This window comes from Acanthopagrus latus, chromosome 3 (assembly GCF_904848185.1).
Source record: "Acanthopagrus latus isolate v.2019 chromosome 3, fAcaLat1.1, whole genome shotgun sequence".
Lineage (NCBI taxonomy): Eukaryota > Metazoa > Chordata > Actinopteri > Spariformes > Sparidae > Acanthopagrus > Acanthopagrus latus.
This window is the reverse complement of record NC_051041.1, coordinates 24,334,862-24,350,795: the sequence shown is the minus strand read 5'-3', so window position 1 is coordinate 24,350,795 and position 15,934 is coordinate 24,334,862. Positions and strand designations below refer to the sequence as shown.

The 15,934-nt window shown below is 41.9% G+C and overlaps 1 protein-coding gene across 4 annotated transcripts in view; it reads left to right on the top strand.

Moving 5' to 3' along the window:
- ptprua (protein tyrosine phosphatase receptor type Ua) overlaps positions 1 to 15,934 on the top strand; it is a 196,891-nt gene that overhangs the window by 143,251 nt on the left and 37,706 nt on the right. For all 4 annotated transcript variants that reach the window (XM_037093288.1, XM_037093287.1, XM_037093286.1 and 1 more), the window contains exons 13-17: positions 181 to 217; positions 9,684 to 9,822; positions 12,155 to 12,184; positions 12,611 to 12,771; positions 13,134 to 13,321. In XM_037093288.1, the coding sequence (XP_036949183.1) occupies positions 181 to 217; positions 9,684 to 9,822; positions 12,155 to 12,184; positions 12,611 to 12,771; positions 13,134 to 13,321 (555 nt within the window). The remainder of the gene's footprint in view (positions 1 to 180; positions 218 to 9,683; positions 9,823 to 12,154; positions 12,185 to 12,610; positions 12,772 to 13,133; positions 13,322 to 15,934) is intronic.

Genomic DNA, 15,934 nt, shown 5'->3' with positions numbered 1-15,934 from the left:
AAGGTCTGGGTGACTTTGACACACACGGCTGCCTGCATTGCAACTTTTTAGACAAGGTTGTGGATTTCGGCAGGCTGACTCATAATTAACTTACACCCTGGTGTTTCCCCCCCCGTTCTAATCATTGTTGTTGTCATGCTACCAAGCCAAATGAAATAACTCCCTTTCTTTTACTCACAGGAGACCAGAATCAACTGCATACGGATTGCTCGCAAAGGTAAAACTTTCCTTTTCAATCTTGAGCGTCTTTCATATAACAGTTTCACATCAGTAAGTCTTATTCACAGTGATAATGATTCTGTATACCTTTAAAATGGCTACCATGAATATCAGATAGAGAGGTGGTTTACAACACTAAACAAGATGACGGCGCTCTTCTTTTAGTGCAGACGAAGCCTCGGCTTTATCGCGATTGCAAATCTTGGAGAAGGTTAAAGTTAGAAAGAGCTGAAGTGAAAAAAGAAACTTAACGTCCTGTTTCAGAAGTAAGAAAGCCTCAAAGTCATGCGACAAAACAGAAAAAAAAACATGAAGATAATAATGGCACAATTTAAAAAGAAAAAAAAAAAAAAAAACATTTGTAAAACAGAATTCAACCCTGAAACATTTAGACAGCAATGCTATTTTTTTACTCATCTTTTGCTTGTGTTTATAAAGTATTTCTCCTTTAATGGCCTTTAACAGACAAAAACCATGTCGGGTTAAATGCTACCAGCTCAACAGAGCGAGTCGGACAGAAGGGACCAAACAGTGCATCTGTTTCTGACGGCAGAGATCACAGCTAAATATTTTGGGAAAAGAAAATGTGGAGAAAGTATTTGCGGATATCATGGATATGAAAGAAACTTTATCACATTTGTTACTGTCACTATTCAATGATCCAGTCAACATGGCACCATCGTTACAAGCTTTCACATCTCCATTATAGACTTAATGAACAGATAGAAGTCAAATTTTGTCCTCGGTTGTTGCTACTACGAGCAAGTGTATTACCTCTAATAAATGCTAAGGCAGGGGAATGTTGTTTGTGTCTACCTTTAAGCCACACAGATTTAAACTCCAAATAGTGAGTGCTGTAGCAGATAATACTGTGTTTTCAAATATGGATAGTTGTCTTTGGAACATGCTTAATTTTCTCTAAAAACAAACAAATTAAGTAATGCTGGATGAGAAATTGTGGTGGAAAGCTAATGGACCAGTGGCTTTCTAGCCAAGAAGTGCAAAGGAAGACTTTCAATTCAGTCACATTCAAACTAATTTCTGATTTTGTTTTGGGTGATATTTTCCCCAAATAGCTTTATAATATATTTCCATGTTTGCTTCCCTTTTGTGCAGAGAATTAACTGTTAATGATGCATACACAGACTGTGGAAGGAACCATTCAGTCATGAGTTCATCATTAGTGCAATGGAAGGATGACATATGTGGCTTTTTCTGATCATCTATATTAGATGTATTTAATCACTTGATTGAAAGCAATTGGAAATGCTTGTTGTCTGCATAAGCCAAAAACTATTTCCAGCTTCCTGGTTTACTTCCACAGTGAGGCCCACTGCAGCTGAAGAGGTGTCCTGTTTTATAGACATCTCTTCTATAATGGTGGTCTATGGGGAATAGGCCTTTTGAGCCGGCTGTCACTGGGCGCCTATTTTCAGACGGTATTCACCTCTACCCTTTTCAAAATCCCTGTCGCTATGGGAAATGAGGAAAAAAAACAAACACAAAAGAAACACCTCCAGGGTAGCAACCCATACCCTGAAAATGGCAAATTACTCTCACACTAAACTGTTCGGTAACGGTATATGCCTAAACATGCTAGCAGCGCTAACCTTAACATTTGCAGAGATTTGAGCTATTTCAATGGCAGAGCTCTCCACCACATGGACACTGTCCCTGTACCTCACAAGCTGATTGTGATTGGTTAAGAGAAACGAGACAGAGCCCATATCAGAATGAGAAACTGTGGAGCAAGACATTTCTTCCAGCACTTTGCAGTGGCGTGGGACATACACAGCTCTCTAAAAGGGTTAATCCACCAGTTTTACACAAGTGTGTTTATAGGTCTTGGCAAGCACGACTGCCTATGTGAAAACAGGTGCACACAGACTTTTTTGGCTCCAGAGGAAGCTGCATGTTATCTGCCTAACTGCCTCCAGTGATGTCACTCAGTAGCTAAGTTTGATTGTGGGTCACGAAGGCTAAAAAGCAGCTGAAAAGCAGTCCACTAGTCTAGCATTGCAATATGGATAGCTTAAAAAACACATGGTCACAATCAATACAGCAGAACAGTCACCTGTATATGTATATATAGATCACCTCTTTGAGTCCAAACATTCTTTTCCCTGTTCCACATCTGGTGCCTGCATTACCCACAATGCAATTTAGCACCGAGCGACATCAAGGGAGGCAGTTAATCAGATTGTGTGCAGCCTCCTCTGGAGCCACAAACCGTTTATTATTACTTTTTCCACATAAGCAGTATTTCTCCACAAGCCATGTTAACACACCTTAATGTGCACATTTGGTGGAGTTGTCCTTTAATATGTCCTCGAAACTGCATTTCTTCTGCTTTGTGGTAGCCACCAGTGACTGATTCACTTGCATTATTAAAAGGCACTAACATTTACCAGCAGTAGCCACATGTCACCAAATCAACCCAGGATCATAACTTTAAAGGTTGTGGATGTAAATTATTCGCTCGTCAGCTTTATTCAGGTGTGGGTTTGCTGGGTTCTTGGTGACAGCTTTACAACACGGATCCTGGGGGCTGATACGTTAACAATCGAGATTTTAACAAGCCCCTAGTTGAAACCTTTCATCTGAGCCACTCATTCTGAGGTGAAATTGAAGTAAATCATCCTAACCCAGTTGGTATTGTAGGATTTGGGTTCCATTTTGGAGATCTGCTTTGTGGTGGCCGCACGTCTGTCTGCACTGAAATGGAATCCAAAATTATACTGGCTCATAATGATAGTAACTAGTTCGAATAATAAGGTAATAATACTTGTTTAAGATTTAATGTGGTCTTGCAGTGACGTATCCCCATGTCTCACCTTTTCTACTGCTGGATAAAATGTTACCATTATCTATTGTAATGAGTGGCTGAAAATAAGAATTCTGAATTCTGCAAATGCTTCTAGAATAGCAGAGCAGCAGCACCGGGGTGAGACGGAGGCCACCGCTTGTCTCCTGGCTAAAATAATGTTGAATGAGTGAAATAGTGCTTCTCTAGGTGATCTTAACCACTGCAGGATTTTGTTGCGGTCTCAACAATGTGAAACGGCGTGCATGTGAGGGAATTGGGCAGTTATCCCGGATCAGGTAGCTGTTCAGGGGGCTTTGACACAGACTTAGTTTTGTTTTGGGTGCTTCGCGAAGGAAGCCCCCTGTGCCAATCTCCCCCTCAACAGAGACACCGCAGGAAAGGTGAAAGCAAACATGCATCCATGTCTTCACTCTGTTCCTGTAGAATCACTGACACTGACATTTTGGCAAAGCCCTCCTGGGCTCTGATGGCTTTGAAACCCAGAATGCGGCAACGTATCCTTTTCTTTTTTTCTCCCTGGGAGAGGAAGCGACCAGGAGTGTTTGCTTGAGAGGCAGACACAGATAGAAGGCTCTCAGTTCAAACAATTGGGGAAGGAGGGGGGTGGGTGGGGGCGAAGGATGGAATGGAGTTGTTTCCCCCCTTTCCTCCCCACTGAATTATGTCTGAAGTTTGTAGTGCTCTTGAGAAAGGTGGCAGTTAAATTGGATTCCTCTCCCTGAACTCTTTCTTATCTGAAGTGCGATGACATCAAAGAACCCTGCCTTATATTATTGTCTGCAGGCGTGTCACGAGAGCAGAGGAGGTGAGCTGCAGGATTTTTTAAAGGAGCCATTTTTTTTTTACAGTAGGTGTGCATATATGACTGTGGCAGGCAGGCCCAGAGCAGATGTGACTCCAGTTCCCTTAAAGGTGGCACAAAGGTCCCGTTGAGACTGTTCCTGCCTGTTTTTCATTTCCTCTCACCAGCTTCCCACACACAGATGCTGCCAGCTGTGTTCACCAGAGCGCTCGGCCAAGCCGCTGCAGTGGAGGGCAACTGTTTTTTTTTACTCTCTTCAACAGCCGGGCCTTCTTCTTTGTTTTTTTTTTTTGTGTGTGTGCGCAGATGAAATATGGGCAACCTTAGCTGACACTAAAGAACAGTGTGAACATGTTCATTGCAAATCAAATCATCTTGAAAGACACAATTCTGCCAAAAGAAGAGGCTGTGATTCATGTCAGCTCAGCCAGGAGAAAAGCATTAAATTCTCATTTAGCCTTTGCAGCGTTTGAAAAATCTGTGTGACAGCTCAATGGAAGGACATCATGCCATAAATACCTAAATTGTTTATTTCAGGGCTGCAGAATATATCGCTTTAGTACTGAGTAGCGCAACAGTCACATCACCGGATGCAGTGTCATGTAGTGCAAATTAACTGAAACCTTTTTGCTGCTTGGCACATTGGACCATTCTAATTTCTGATGAACAAGAGATGTCTGGTATTATAACATGGAGTCAGATTCAAGGGTTCTTGGATACGTGGGTGTTTTACTCTTGTGAGCGACATGCAGGTTCTGCATGCATAGAGAACCGCAAGCTTCCTTAATCAGTTAATCAACAGGGCCTGCTTTGATTGTATAATAAAATGCACTTTGATCAAGAAGACAAGATCACCCAATTTTTTTTATGTATACATTATCTACTCACCCCAATATCCATGGAAAGTCGGGGGAGTTTTCGTAGCCAAAAAAAACATTTCTTGAGCTTCGCAGCGATGCAGCATTCTCCTAAAGAATCTTTCTCCTAGAGCAGGAAAGATAGCAGTGACTGCCATGCAAGGTGCCGACTTGCACATCAGGAGCAGTTTGGATTTTAATATCTTGCCCAAGGACTCTTCAACATGCAGACCAGGGGAATCGAACCAGCGACCCTCCAATAACAAGACGCTGGCTCTACCCCTGAGCGACAGCTGCCACTTTTTAGCAGCTACAGTGAAGATTTCGGCTTTAAAAAGGGCGTTTAAAAGGTTCTAACAATATGGGGGTGCATAGAGTAGTAGATAATTATTTTATTTTATTTATTTATTTATTTTTATTTTTTTTGCATGAACTTATCATTTAAGTCTTCCCAAACATTCAAGTTAACCAGAGGAAAGTCATGTCATTTGCATTAGATAACATAGCTTCAAGTGTTAAATGTGACAAAATATGTAAATGCTGTTTAAGCATTTGATATACAGGTTGAAGCTGGTTCTACACTGCCGTTTACGAGATGAAAAAATAAAAGCTTCCAGCAGCTCAAGGGGCATAATGTCTCCTTTTCCCCAGGCAAATTTTTAATGTGAAACATTTGAGCAAATGTTCAGGGTCACTGACATGAGCCGACATTGATTTTAAAAAAAGAACGCTAAACAGCAGAGTGGACATTTTTGGCTCTTTAGATTTGATATGTTATTTTATAATTTCAAATGGGTACATACTGACACATTTACAGGAACAGAAAACAACACAAGACAACATTTTAAAAAAAGAAAAGGAAAGAGGCAGAAAAAGTTACCCATTGCTAACTCAAGCATTATTTATTTTTCAAGTGCTATGCAGGGTAATTAGTACACAAATCCACATCTACACACACATCCATACACTGCATATACAATTGCATTGGCAAAATGCGGCAACAAATCTGCACATGTACATTATGCTTAATTTATCTACAATTATAGTGCAGGTAATTCCAGCCTCCTGCAAGGCTGTTGTTCATGCTTGTTGCTTTTATTTGTTTTATATGCGAACACTGTCTTCTTTCACAAATGTGTTGAGGAGTCTATTTACAGTACATTGCCTTGGCACTGATTAAAAAACAAACAAAATAGAACAAAAAAAAAAAAAACAGAAAAGCAGAAGTGATTAAGGAGAAAACTACTCATAGCAGGAATGTGGCGAGTGTGACGCGGCTCTTTTGGAATAAGCACTGTGGAAATGTACTCCACAGTGAATTTAGTGACTGGACTATTAAAGTACAGTTCACAGTAAGCGTGCCTAAGTTGTCTTTCCTCTGGTCTGCCTAATGAACCACAGACCAATTATAAATTATGATGACACGTGCAACCTAATACCTATTCTTTTTTTTTTTTTTTCTAACCTCTCCTCTCCTGGATTTCCCTGCGTGACCATTGCGGGACTTTTCGGTGCAGCGAAATCAACTGTGATAGCCAATTTCTAAATATGGCCCTAAAAGCAGAATGACTCACCCAGCTTGATTCGCGTGATTATGGCAAGTCTGTTAGGCTGTATTGTCTGCCAGGCGCTATAGTAACCACCAATCCACAGCTTATCGAGCCAAACTCAGCATTCTGCCTCACTGTAAGGCTTTTTTTTTTTTTTTTTTTTTGTCCTCTTTTCAGTCACAGACAAATGCCAATAACTCCCCCGTGAAGCATCAGCGCTTTGTTAAAATACAGAGATGTTGTCCAATTCAGTTGTGCTGCCAAGCTCACCGAGAAAGGCCTGACAACCTTAAATGATTGTATCTCCTTGCGTTTCGTTGTATTCCCCGTCTTATTTGTTTTCTCATCAGCTGGCTCGTTAACGAAGAGCACGCCACCAGATGTGTAATAATACTGCTTCAGTTCATTCAGACCTAATAGCAATTTTTCACCTTTGTATAAAAAAAGACAACAGGGACCCGGGATGATTCACGGAGAGGGAGTTTTCATGCTCTTGGCGAGCTGCGATGGCGACGCAGACAGAAATGCGCCGCGACTGTGACATATGGGTGGGAGGGAAATGGCTGCGGAATGAGCGCATGCATCAGCTCAGTGAGATAACCAGAGCGTCGCCTCTCACAAGCCAAACACGTTTAGCTCCTCTTTGTAGATGCTCGCGTTGCTCGTATCAGTGTGCTGACATCGTGTTCAGGCTCTTTCTGACACTGTTTAGTGAGCTCTTTATTCCCTTAGCGCCTCTAGACATTTTATATGGTAATACACTAGCTTGCTGACTAGTTAGTCTTTTTAAAGCTCTTACTGGATATGTGAAGACATCTAACGCACCTCACTCTTTCCTTGGCTCGTGAATTATCCCGGGGGTGGTAACACCACAGAGTGATGATCCTTATCCTGTCAAGGTCAGAATTACTGTAGGAGACTCAGTCAGGATCTGCAACAACGGCAATCTGTTTACATGTGTTCCGACACTGTTTACAGTGGTAACACTTTGTTTTACAGGTCAGCAAATTTCATGTTAGGTATGTGGTAATTACCAAGTGAAATATTAGACTTTTTTTTTAAATAACCCATTATTAGCGCAATAATTATCAAAATGTGCAAGACTTCTGCTTGTACAATCCAACGATCAGCGGATATTATCTTGAAACTCCTCACTCCTATTTAGTGGCCCTCTGAGGGGAAGTCAGGCAGAAGTTAATTGGAAATGATAATGGCATGATCAGCGGAAGTTAAGCAGAAACCACTTGGAAGTTTCCTGGAAATGTATTGCAGAAATGATCAGCTATTTATTAACTGCTTGTTGGAAACTAGCTGCATACTATAATGAAATCATATTGCAGAAGTATTCTGTAAGTTTTGAGGTTAATATAGTAGTTGTGGTAGTAACTGGGCGGTAAATTTGAAGAAATGTCAAATGTGTCTCTTGTTAATGATTACCTATTTACTGTGAAATTTCCAGACATATGTTGTGTTGTCTCTATAACTGACTCTGTGTACATTTGACTGGAATAGTAATATTATTACTAGGTAATCAGTACATTATAATGTGTCCAACAAGGAAGCCCACCTCCATGTGGGTGAGACGTTTTTCTTGCAATGTAATTATTGGTACAGGTTTCAATCTCAGATACCCATATGACAGGTAGGTTGCATTCCAAAAAATGTGGAATGCATGCCCTGTAGAGCCTTCAACAATGTCCACAATGGAACAAGAAAAAGTAGTGGCCATGCTCTGAACATCACCATCTGCTAACAATCATAGAATGCAATGTATAGGCAATGTGAAGCGTGCGTGTCACACCTGCCTGCAACCAGACGCATGTTTAAAGTGATGCGATTGGTATAATGTTACGAGTGGGTGGATTAACGGCAAAGTTGCGGTGATTGGACGGAATTCAAAGAGACCTGTTGAATTTGAGTTAATCACCACAATTGCACCTGGAGGAAATGAGCAGCTTATAGATGGAAAAATCGCAATCATCCAAAAAATAAATATAGACCTTGATGGCACAATACGATGAGATGAAATGTATACTGTGTAACTACAGAGCAACAAAAGAGAGACATGGAAATAGAATTTCCAATCAATTCCACACCGAAATAGAAACGGTCAAAATGTAATTATTGAATTAACACATTATCACTTAAATTGAACAAAACCATACTCTCTAATTTCCCCGTTAGTGGCATCTGGCCATGCAGATGGCTGTAAAGAAAAGGGCAGTTCAGGTTTTCATGGGGGTGCGTGATTACAACTCAAATGGTATTTACAATATTCTTGTAAATGTGCAGGCCTATATGAGTGGTAAGAGTGGCAAGCAAACAGCTGCTTTACACAAAAAACAATAGCTAGGGTGTAAGATACCATTATACACAAACACACAATGCCCAAAGCAATTCAGCTTCAGCTCTAAACGGTTTACAATGATAATACCAACGTAACAGCAGATTTCAATGTTTGAAAATTGCAGTGCTCCGCTGTACCAACGTAATATCGTCATTCTTTTGTTAAAGGTTATTGAGTTTTTTGTTAAGATATTGTCTTTAGTGATTGTTCCGAGTTGAGATTGATGTCTTTGAGATTTCTGTCTCTGCCAGCAGGATGCTGTTACTGGAAAGACACATTGGTAGCGAATGTTTTTAAATGTCTTGTTTCAGAAAACACCGCCAAGCATTCATCTCCGCGTAGTCGTGAAATTACATTTACACATATCCCCAAACCTTGGAAAATAAAACAAACCAAAACAATTTGCATAGCTTGAGAGAAACCTCCACGAGGGGTAAATGAGAGATTATTTTCCTGCTCACCGTTTAGGCTCTGTCTGAGGTAAAAGAAAAGCACATTTTTATTTTGTTTTGTGAAATGCATCAAGGGACAAAGCTCACTTATTTATCATTTTACAACTGTTGTAAAATTGAATGCTACTGGTTGTCTCTCCATGCCACTCACAAAAACAAATGTAGACATGGATGAATAGATAATAAGCCATAAAACTAATTAAACTAATTTCTGAAGTGTGGAGACAGTAGATGAGTTTGGAAGTCTCACAGCTTGAAGAAAAAAAGCCGTACAGCAGCAGATACTTCTGTATCTTTTGTCAGACGGCAGGAGGGCAGACAGACTGTGGATGGGCTGCGTGGTGTCTTTTATTTCTTGACTCAGAATCAGTCAAATCCAGCAGATTTCCCTCCCAGCAGACCCTCAGTAATAAGACCGGCAGCCGCTGCCAATCGTCTTGGCAATAGTTGTGTTTGTTTATGGTAATTATGCTAAAATGAATGTGTCGATGATTTATCGACATCAAACCACCACATGTAGTATCTTGTTCTTGCAATTGGAACTGAATAACCATTCACAGATGCTGTCTTTTCTAAGATTCCTCCTCTTTTCCTCCTGCTCTTCCTCACCCCCCTGTCATGCTGTGCAGCTGCCTGTAAGGACTCTAAGCGGGCTCTGGAGGTATCCCAGCATGCTGAAGACATGGGTCTGATACTCGGGGCCTGCGTCGGCGGTCTGGTGGTCCTCATTCTGCTCCTCGGAGCCATCGTCATCATCGTCAAGAAGGGGTGAGCGGCCCTGAACGCGTTTGTGTGTCCGCCTGCCAATCGATTTCTGAGATGGGTTAGACCTTTTCAGAGTCAAACATTTACCGTCTTAAGTCTTATTGTTCCTGTGTAGCATTTCTAAAGGAGTAAATTTATCTCTATCCCACTTGGCAGCTAGGGTCTATTGAGGAAAGCATTTGGCAATAAGAGTGAATTACAACCAGAGTTAGTGGAATGGTAGCGCATTAATCCTTAACTCTCCCACTGCTGCCACAGCCAAGCTTTTTTGTTTCATCTCATCTTTTAATTTCAAGGTCTGCGTGCTGGCTGAGCACATTCAAATGCAAGCCTGCTCACACTGGAATCGTTGGCTGCTTTCCACCTGCAAATTACCTCTGTCGTCGGTCGCACCTGCAGTGTATTCTTCCTCCGCTCGCTGGGCAATGGTGGAACACTCATCTGAGTGTGAAATATTTCATCAAGGGGCATGTTATTCCATTGCCCACTCAATTACATGAGGCGAGCAGCTGTGAGGTGCCAGTGGATGGGCTAGTAATTGGTTAGGAAGGTTGTTTTTGCTTTTTTTTTTTTTTTTTTTTTTGGAGAGAGGAACTTCTTCGCCTGAGAAATTTTCTCTCAGAGAATAGAGGGAGAATGAATGGGATGTCTGGAAGAAGGCAGTGACTGATAAGATTCAGCGGGCCAATCTTGCTGGCACAATAGGAAGTAGACAGCCACATGGGGGTTACAGGAGGAGGCATGTTTATATTTAGCCACATGATATTTCCTCTGTGCACACTGTATATGCAAATGTGGTGAGGATTCCTTTAATTAAGTAGGAGTAAGATCCTCCTCCCTTTAAGGCATAAGTTAAACAATGGCTGCTCCCAATCAGAATGTGTATAATTTATACAGTAAACAATTAGAATATATATATATATATATATATATATATATATATATATATATATATATATATATATATATATATATATATATATATATATATATATATATTCTAGTAGGTACAAAAAAATTGGGAATTGGTCCAGCAGATCACTTGTTTATTGAAGGTAAAATGACTATTGCTGTGAATATCTGGTGGATTTGGTCAGAGTGACAGAGCAGCTGTTTCTGGTTAAACAAAAAGGTTTTCCCCTCCAAGGATACAAACAAAAAAGGACACTAAAAACAATAACGAAAACTGCAGCCGTTTCAACCGTGTCAGGGCTTCTGTCTGAGGCATTCTACTGGAGAGATTACCAAACATTTTGTACCTTTTAGGCAATACATATTAAAATATGTAAAGACTGGGTCTAGACCAAAATATAAATCCAGGTTATAAGCTCAGAAAAAAATCATTCTACCCTTGACGAGCTCTGATATGCTTTTTTGTAAATATGTGAGTGTTAACTCAATTAACCAAACCCAAGGTGAAAATACCCTGTCTTCAGGCCCTTTGCATTCCAGTCATTTTACACATTGTACATTGTACAAGTACACTATATATGTACTGTATTAATGCGAGTAAAAGAACCAAAAAAAATCTAGTCTATCACTTGTATGCTTGACTCATTTATGACGTTTTGGTGCTCAGACGATCCTGAAAAATTCAACTTATGAATTCCAAAGTGTTGAAGGTCAGATAACCCAAAAGAGTAAATGCTTTAATCGGGTGCAGTTGATTGTGTGTAGAATTTTTGGGTCTTTCACAGTCCATGTCTTTGATCCAACGTCCCTGAGTTTGAAGAAGTAATCTTTAAAACATTCCCCAAAAATAAAGCACACTGTAGCCCTTGTGAATGGGTTGGACAATTCGGCGCACCGCCAAATAATCACCTTGCTCTCGACGTATCAACCTGAGATGTGGTACTCTTGTCGGCAAGAAGTGTGGGAACCAGATCATGTAAAACTTGAGGGGAAAAAAAAAAAAAAAGTGTGTTCACTGTTCACTGGAACCTTCTCCACGTGTGAGTAGATAATGACCACATTTTCACTTTTGGTTGAACTTAACCTTTAACTACAGGTTTGTAAAAAGAGGTGGGAATGGGATCAACCCCAGAAGGAATAGGTTAGGAAAAGACAAAACATCCTAAATACAGCAGCATAAATACAGATATAATTAAGATGAACCTTTTCATCGGTCCAGAACAGAGTTTTGGTGTGCAGCAGGCCCTTTCGTCATCCTTGATGCTTTGATCCTGTTTCATGATTGCTTACGAGGAACATTCCAACGCACTGAGCATCTTCATTGATCTCTCTGATGCCATCTTGATAAACCATGGTCACCTCTCCTTTTTTTTTTCTCCTCACTCTCTGTCTCTCTCCTTTCCTCCTCCTTCATGCTAATCAGAAGGGACTTCTATTCTTACCCTTACTACCCGTAAGTTACTCTTTTCTCCATCTTCCACCTTGACACCATCTTCCCCTTGCTTGCCCTTCGTAGCCCCAGGGTTACTAGAGTGGAAGTCAGCATTGCTATCGCCACCCCATCCTCCGGTATAGACTCCCCCCCCCTCCACCCCCCGCCTCCTCCTCCTTCTCCTTTCGCCTCACCACAACCCCACCGCCACCCCTGGCACTCATGCTATCACCAAATCACACTTTCCCCCTTGTCCAGTTTCAATCTCGCAGCTCTTATATTCCCCCCACAGTCCAATTTCTCATCTCCTCACCCACCCTCCTTTCCTTTCTTCCTTATCTCTTTGCCTGTCTTTCTCTCATTCTTCCCCTTCTCTGCTGTCCTCTGCCTATTATTACTCCCTTCCCCTCTGTCCTCCCGCCTCTCTCTCTCTCTGCCTCTCTACAGTAGGAAGAAGGTGGCCATAAACAAGGCAGCCATGTCCTACAGGCAGGAGAAGAGTCGGAAGCTGAGCTCTTTGGACTGCAGCATGACAGAGCAGAGCACTCTTCAGCAGGATGAGAGGATGGCCCACTCCTTCATGGATGCCCATGGCTGCAACGCTCGAAGTAAGACAGCGAGGAACATATGGGTACTCTTGAGAAAGTGTCCAGAGAGATGAAGCTCCCTGCTTCCTGACCTTCAGCCATGTTTACTTCCGAGCATGTATCCGATCTTTTCTGCCAGGCCACAAGGTGCTCTCCACAGAGAAATCTCCTGCAAGTCTCTCGTCTGTTTGAATATTTTACAGTCCCAGTCAGACCTCACGTCTCTGCAGAAACACTGACTTTTTTTTTTTTTTTTCTTTCTTCCTTGAGCTGCCCCCTAGACTTTTTAGCCGGGTTTACATTAATAAAAAAGAGTAGAGTCCATGTCACGGAGTGCACGATGTCAGCAGAGTGCTTTGAACTGCGTGTGTTTTCGTTCCCAGATGAGCAGCGGAGCTCCGTGAACGAGTCCAGCAGCTTACTGGGAGGCTCGCCCCATCGCCACTGTCGGAGGAAGAGCTCGCCTTATCACACGGGTCAGCTGCACCCCGCTGTAAGGGTGGCTGACCTCCTCCAGCACATCAACCAGATGAAAACAGCCGAGGGATATGGCTTCAAACAAGAATATGAGGTGAGAAAGGAGAGAGGAGTAGGAAGTCAGATATACAACAGTGGCGCTGATGTGTATTTCTTTGACTCAAGCTTTTCTTTACGGCTTGGACCTTATTTCCAGTTGAGGGAAATCTTGATCCGGCTTACAATATTATACGATACTCCCAACAAGTCGGTAAAGACATGGATTTCTCTTGACTTGCCTGCACAGAGCTGTGCCAGCTGTTGCGTTATCTGTTGTTCGAACGTTGCTTATTTTAAAAGTAGTGCGGGAGTTCCGGTATAACATAGGACAATAAAACTTTAGACTATCCTTTCAAGAAAAAAGACAGGTGACATTATGGAGAGAACGAGTCCCCGTCAAATTCTGAATTCTTACACCTACCTCTTCTTTTCAAACGGACCCTTCAACGTCACAACAAAGAGATACAAGGTGTAGTGGCTGAAATCTCACCCTTGTGAAATAGGACAACCCCTCAAGACCCTCATATGTCATCGACAGACGTCGATGGCGTTTATGAAAACAGACACGACCAGACATTCCCAATATTCCATCTACAGTCATGGCGATTTCTCTTGCGTTACTGTGGCAACCCTTGTATCGTCACATTGCCATTTGCAGTGTATCTGATGAGGAGAGGAAAGCGTGGCCGCTCGCAATTTGTTCACAGCGTCACGCTGTCAAGTCATCAAATATAAAAAGAACACTGCTTCATTACCTGGCCTTGGCTGTGCCAACATAAGCAACATGTATTCCTACCCAGCCAGTCTGCACTGATATTAAAGGAGCAGAACTATGCGCGGCGACTTCACTTCTGGGCTTTAGTTCAATTCTAAGCGTAATACGTCATCATGGTGGGGAAACGCAACATTGAATTAAGTTAAAATACAGGACTGCCTTGAACAAATGACAATGGAGTGTTGGCAAGCTAGTTAACAAATGCTGGTTTAATGTCTGATATTTTGGATAACCTCACCTTGCTCCTGTGACTTAGCGTATTATCCTCCACATGCTTACTAGAAGTCCATCACCAAATCAGTTGAAACTGTTAATGCTCTGAATCTCACCTGTGCCCTCCCATGCAACAACGCGACGAGCCGATTCCTGTTTCGAATGTGATGAGGCACGCTATTAGCTTTTGTGGGGAAGGAGCAGGAAATGTGTGATGCAACCGCCATCCCTGGACTTTTGTATTCAAAAGTCGTTTGTCTCTTCTCTAAAATGTCTCTGCTAAGTGGTCCACCTCTGGGACTATGGTTTGATTGCAGCTGCCTCAGTTAAATTGCGGCCCTAATCGAGTACAGATTAAGAACTGAACGAAGTGTCAAGTGCAGTGTGAAAATAAGTGCCTGCATCAATGTTTTACTTCAGTCAAACTTGGATTCAGTTGGTGGAGCAAGCTGCCCCCATTAATTCTCATGAATCTGGAATAATATGTTGAAAGATCATATATGAATGTACATGACATTCAACATTTTCCCATTTCAGTAACGTAACACCCTGTAACCCCTGGACTCCCGTAAACTGAACTTTTAAGCATGTTCTAAGGCAGCGCATGTTACTGATGCTAACAAGCTCAAACCTATGAGATTTTATGTACAGAACATAAGGTAAAAGGTACAAGGTAAATGTAATGCTTTCTCCAACAGCTGTACGCCAAGAAAGACAAAAACGAGCGAGAACAACATTAGAAAGTTTCCTGATATATTTTTTTTGCACTGCAGTTGGTGTACCGAGCCCATCTGTACTACAGCAGACAACTGCTGTCTACTTTGAAAAGGTTTAAGTGGAGCGTTTAATATTCATGAGCAGGCAGTAAAATGCTGTTTTACCTCATCTGCATTACAGAGATAATGCAGATATCCTGAACTTTCTGGTGCTGTGGGGACTAATTATGCCTTTCTAAGTTTCTCCTTTCAGCTTGCTTTTTACTTTCAATATGAATCCTCCACGTCAACCAATAGTGATGAGGCGTTTTTCCTTTTTTTTTTTTTTTTTTTTTTTAACGCGTCCACATGCAGGAAGCCAGATGCACTTTTTCGATTCATTAGGATCCCTAAGGGGCCGACAAATTTCCCCCCTCCAAAATCAATATATGGGTCGCTTTTTCACTCCTCGGTCTGGCTCCCCATCGCCTGGAGAAATAAACAAGATGAAGGGGATCAGCGTGCACACTACTGTCAGACTTCATAACCCTTATTTCCCACAGGGTCATGCTGCTGCCATTGATCAGGCATGTTGCAAGGCATTGTGGGGGGGCTGTGAATGAGTCAGGCCCTCTGTGTGGGCATGGTTCTGTATGTGCTTGCGTGGAATTCAACATCTGGAACCAGAGGAACTGAATAAACACAGTGACAGTCGCACTCCATGACTGATACAGCCCTCCTCTGGGTACAGCCATGTCATTTTATTTCCACCTGAAACTGCAGCGCCCCCTCAACACTGCAACACAGTGATATGATGCAGAGCCCATATAGGATTTAACACTTTTGATGCATTCATCAAGGGGCCAGAGAAATGACTTTAAGGAATCCTCATGTTGCCTCTGTGTCTGCCGGATATGTAAATAGGCTAATGTTTGAAATCAAATGTATGGTATCAGATAAACCCCCCCCCCCCAAGATGTATCAT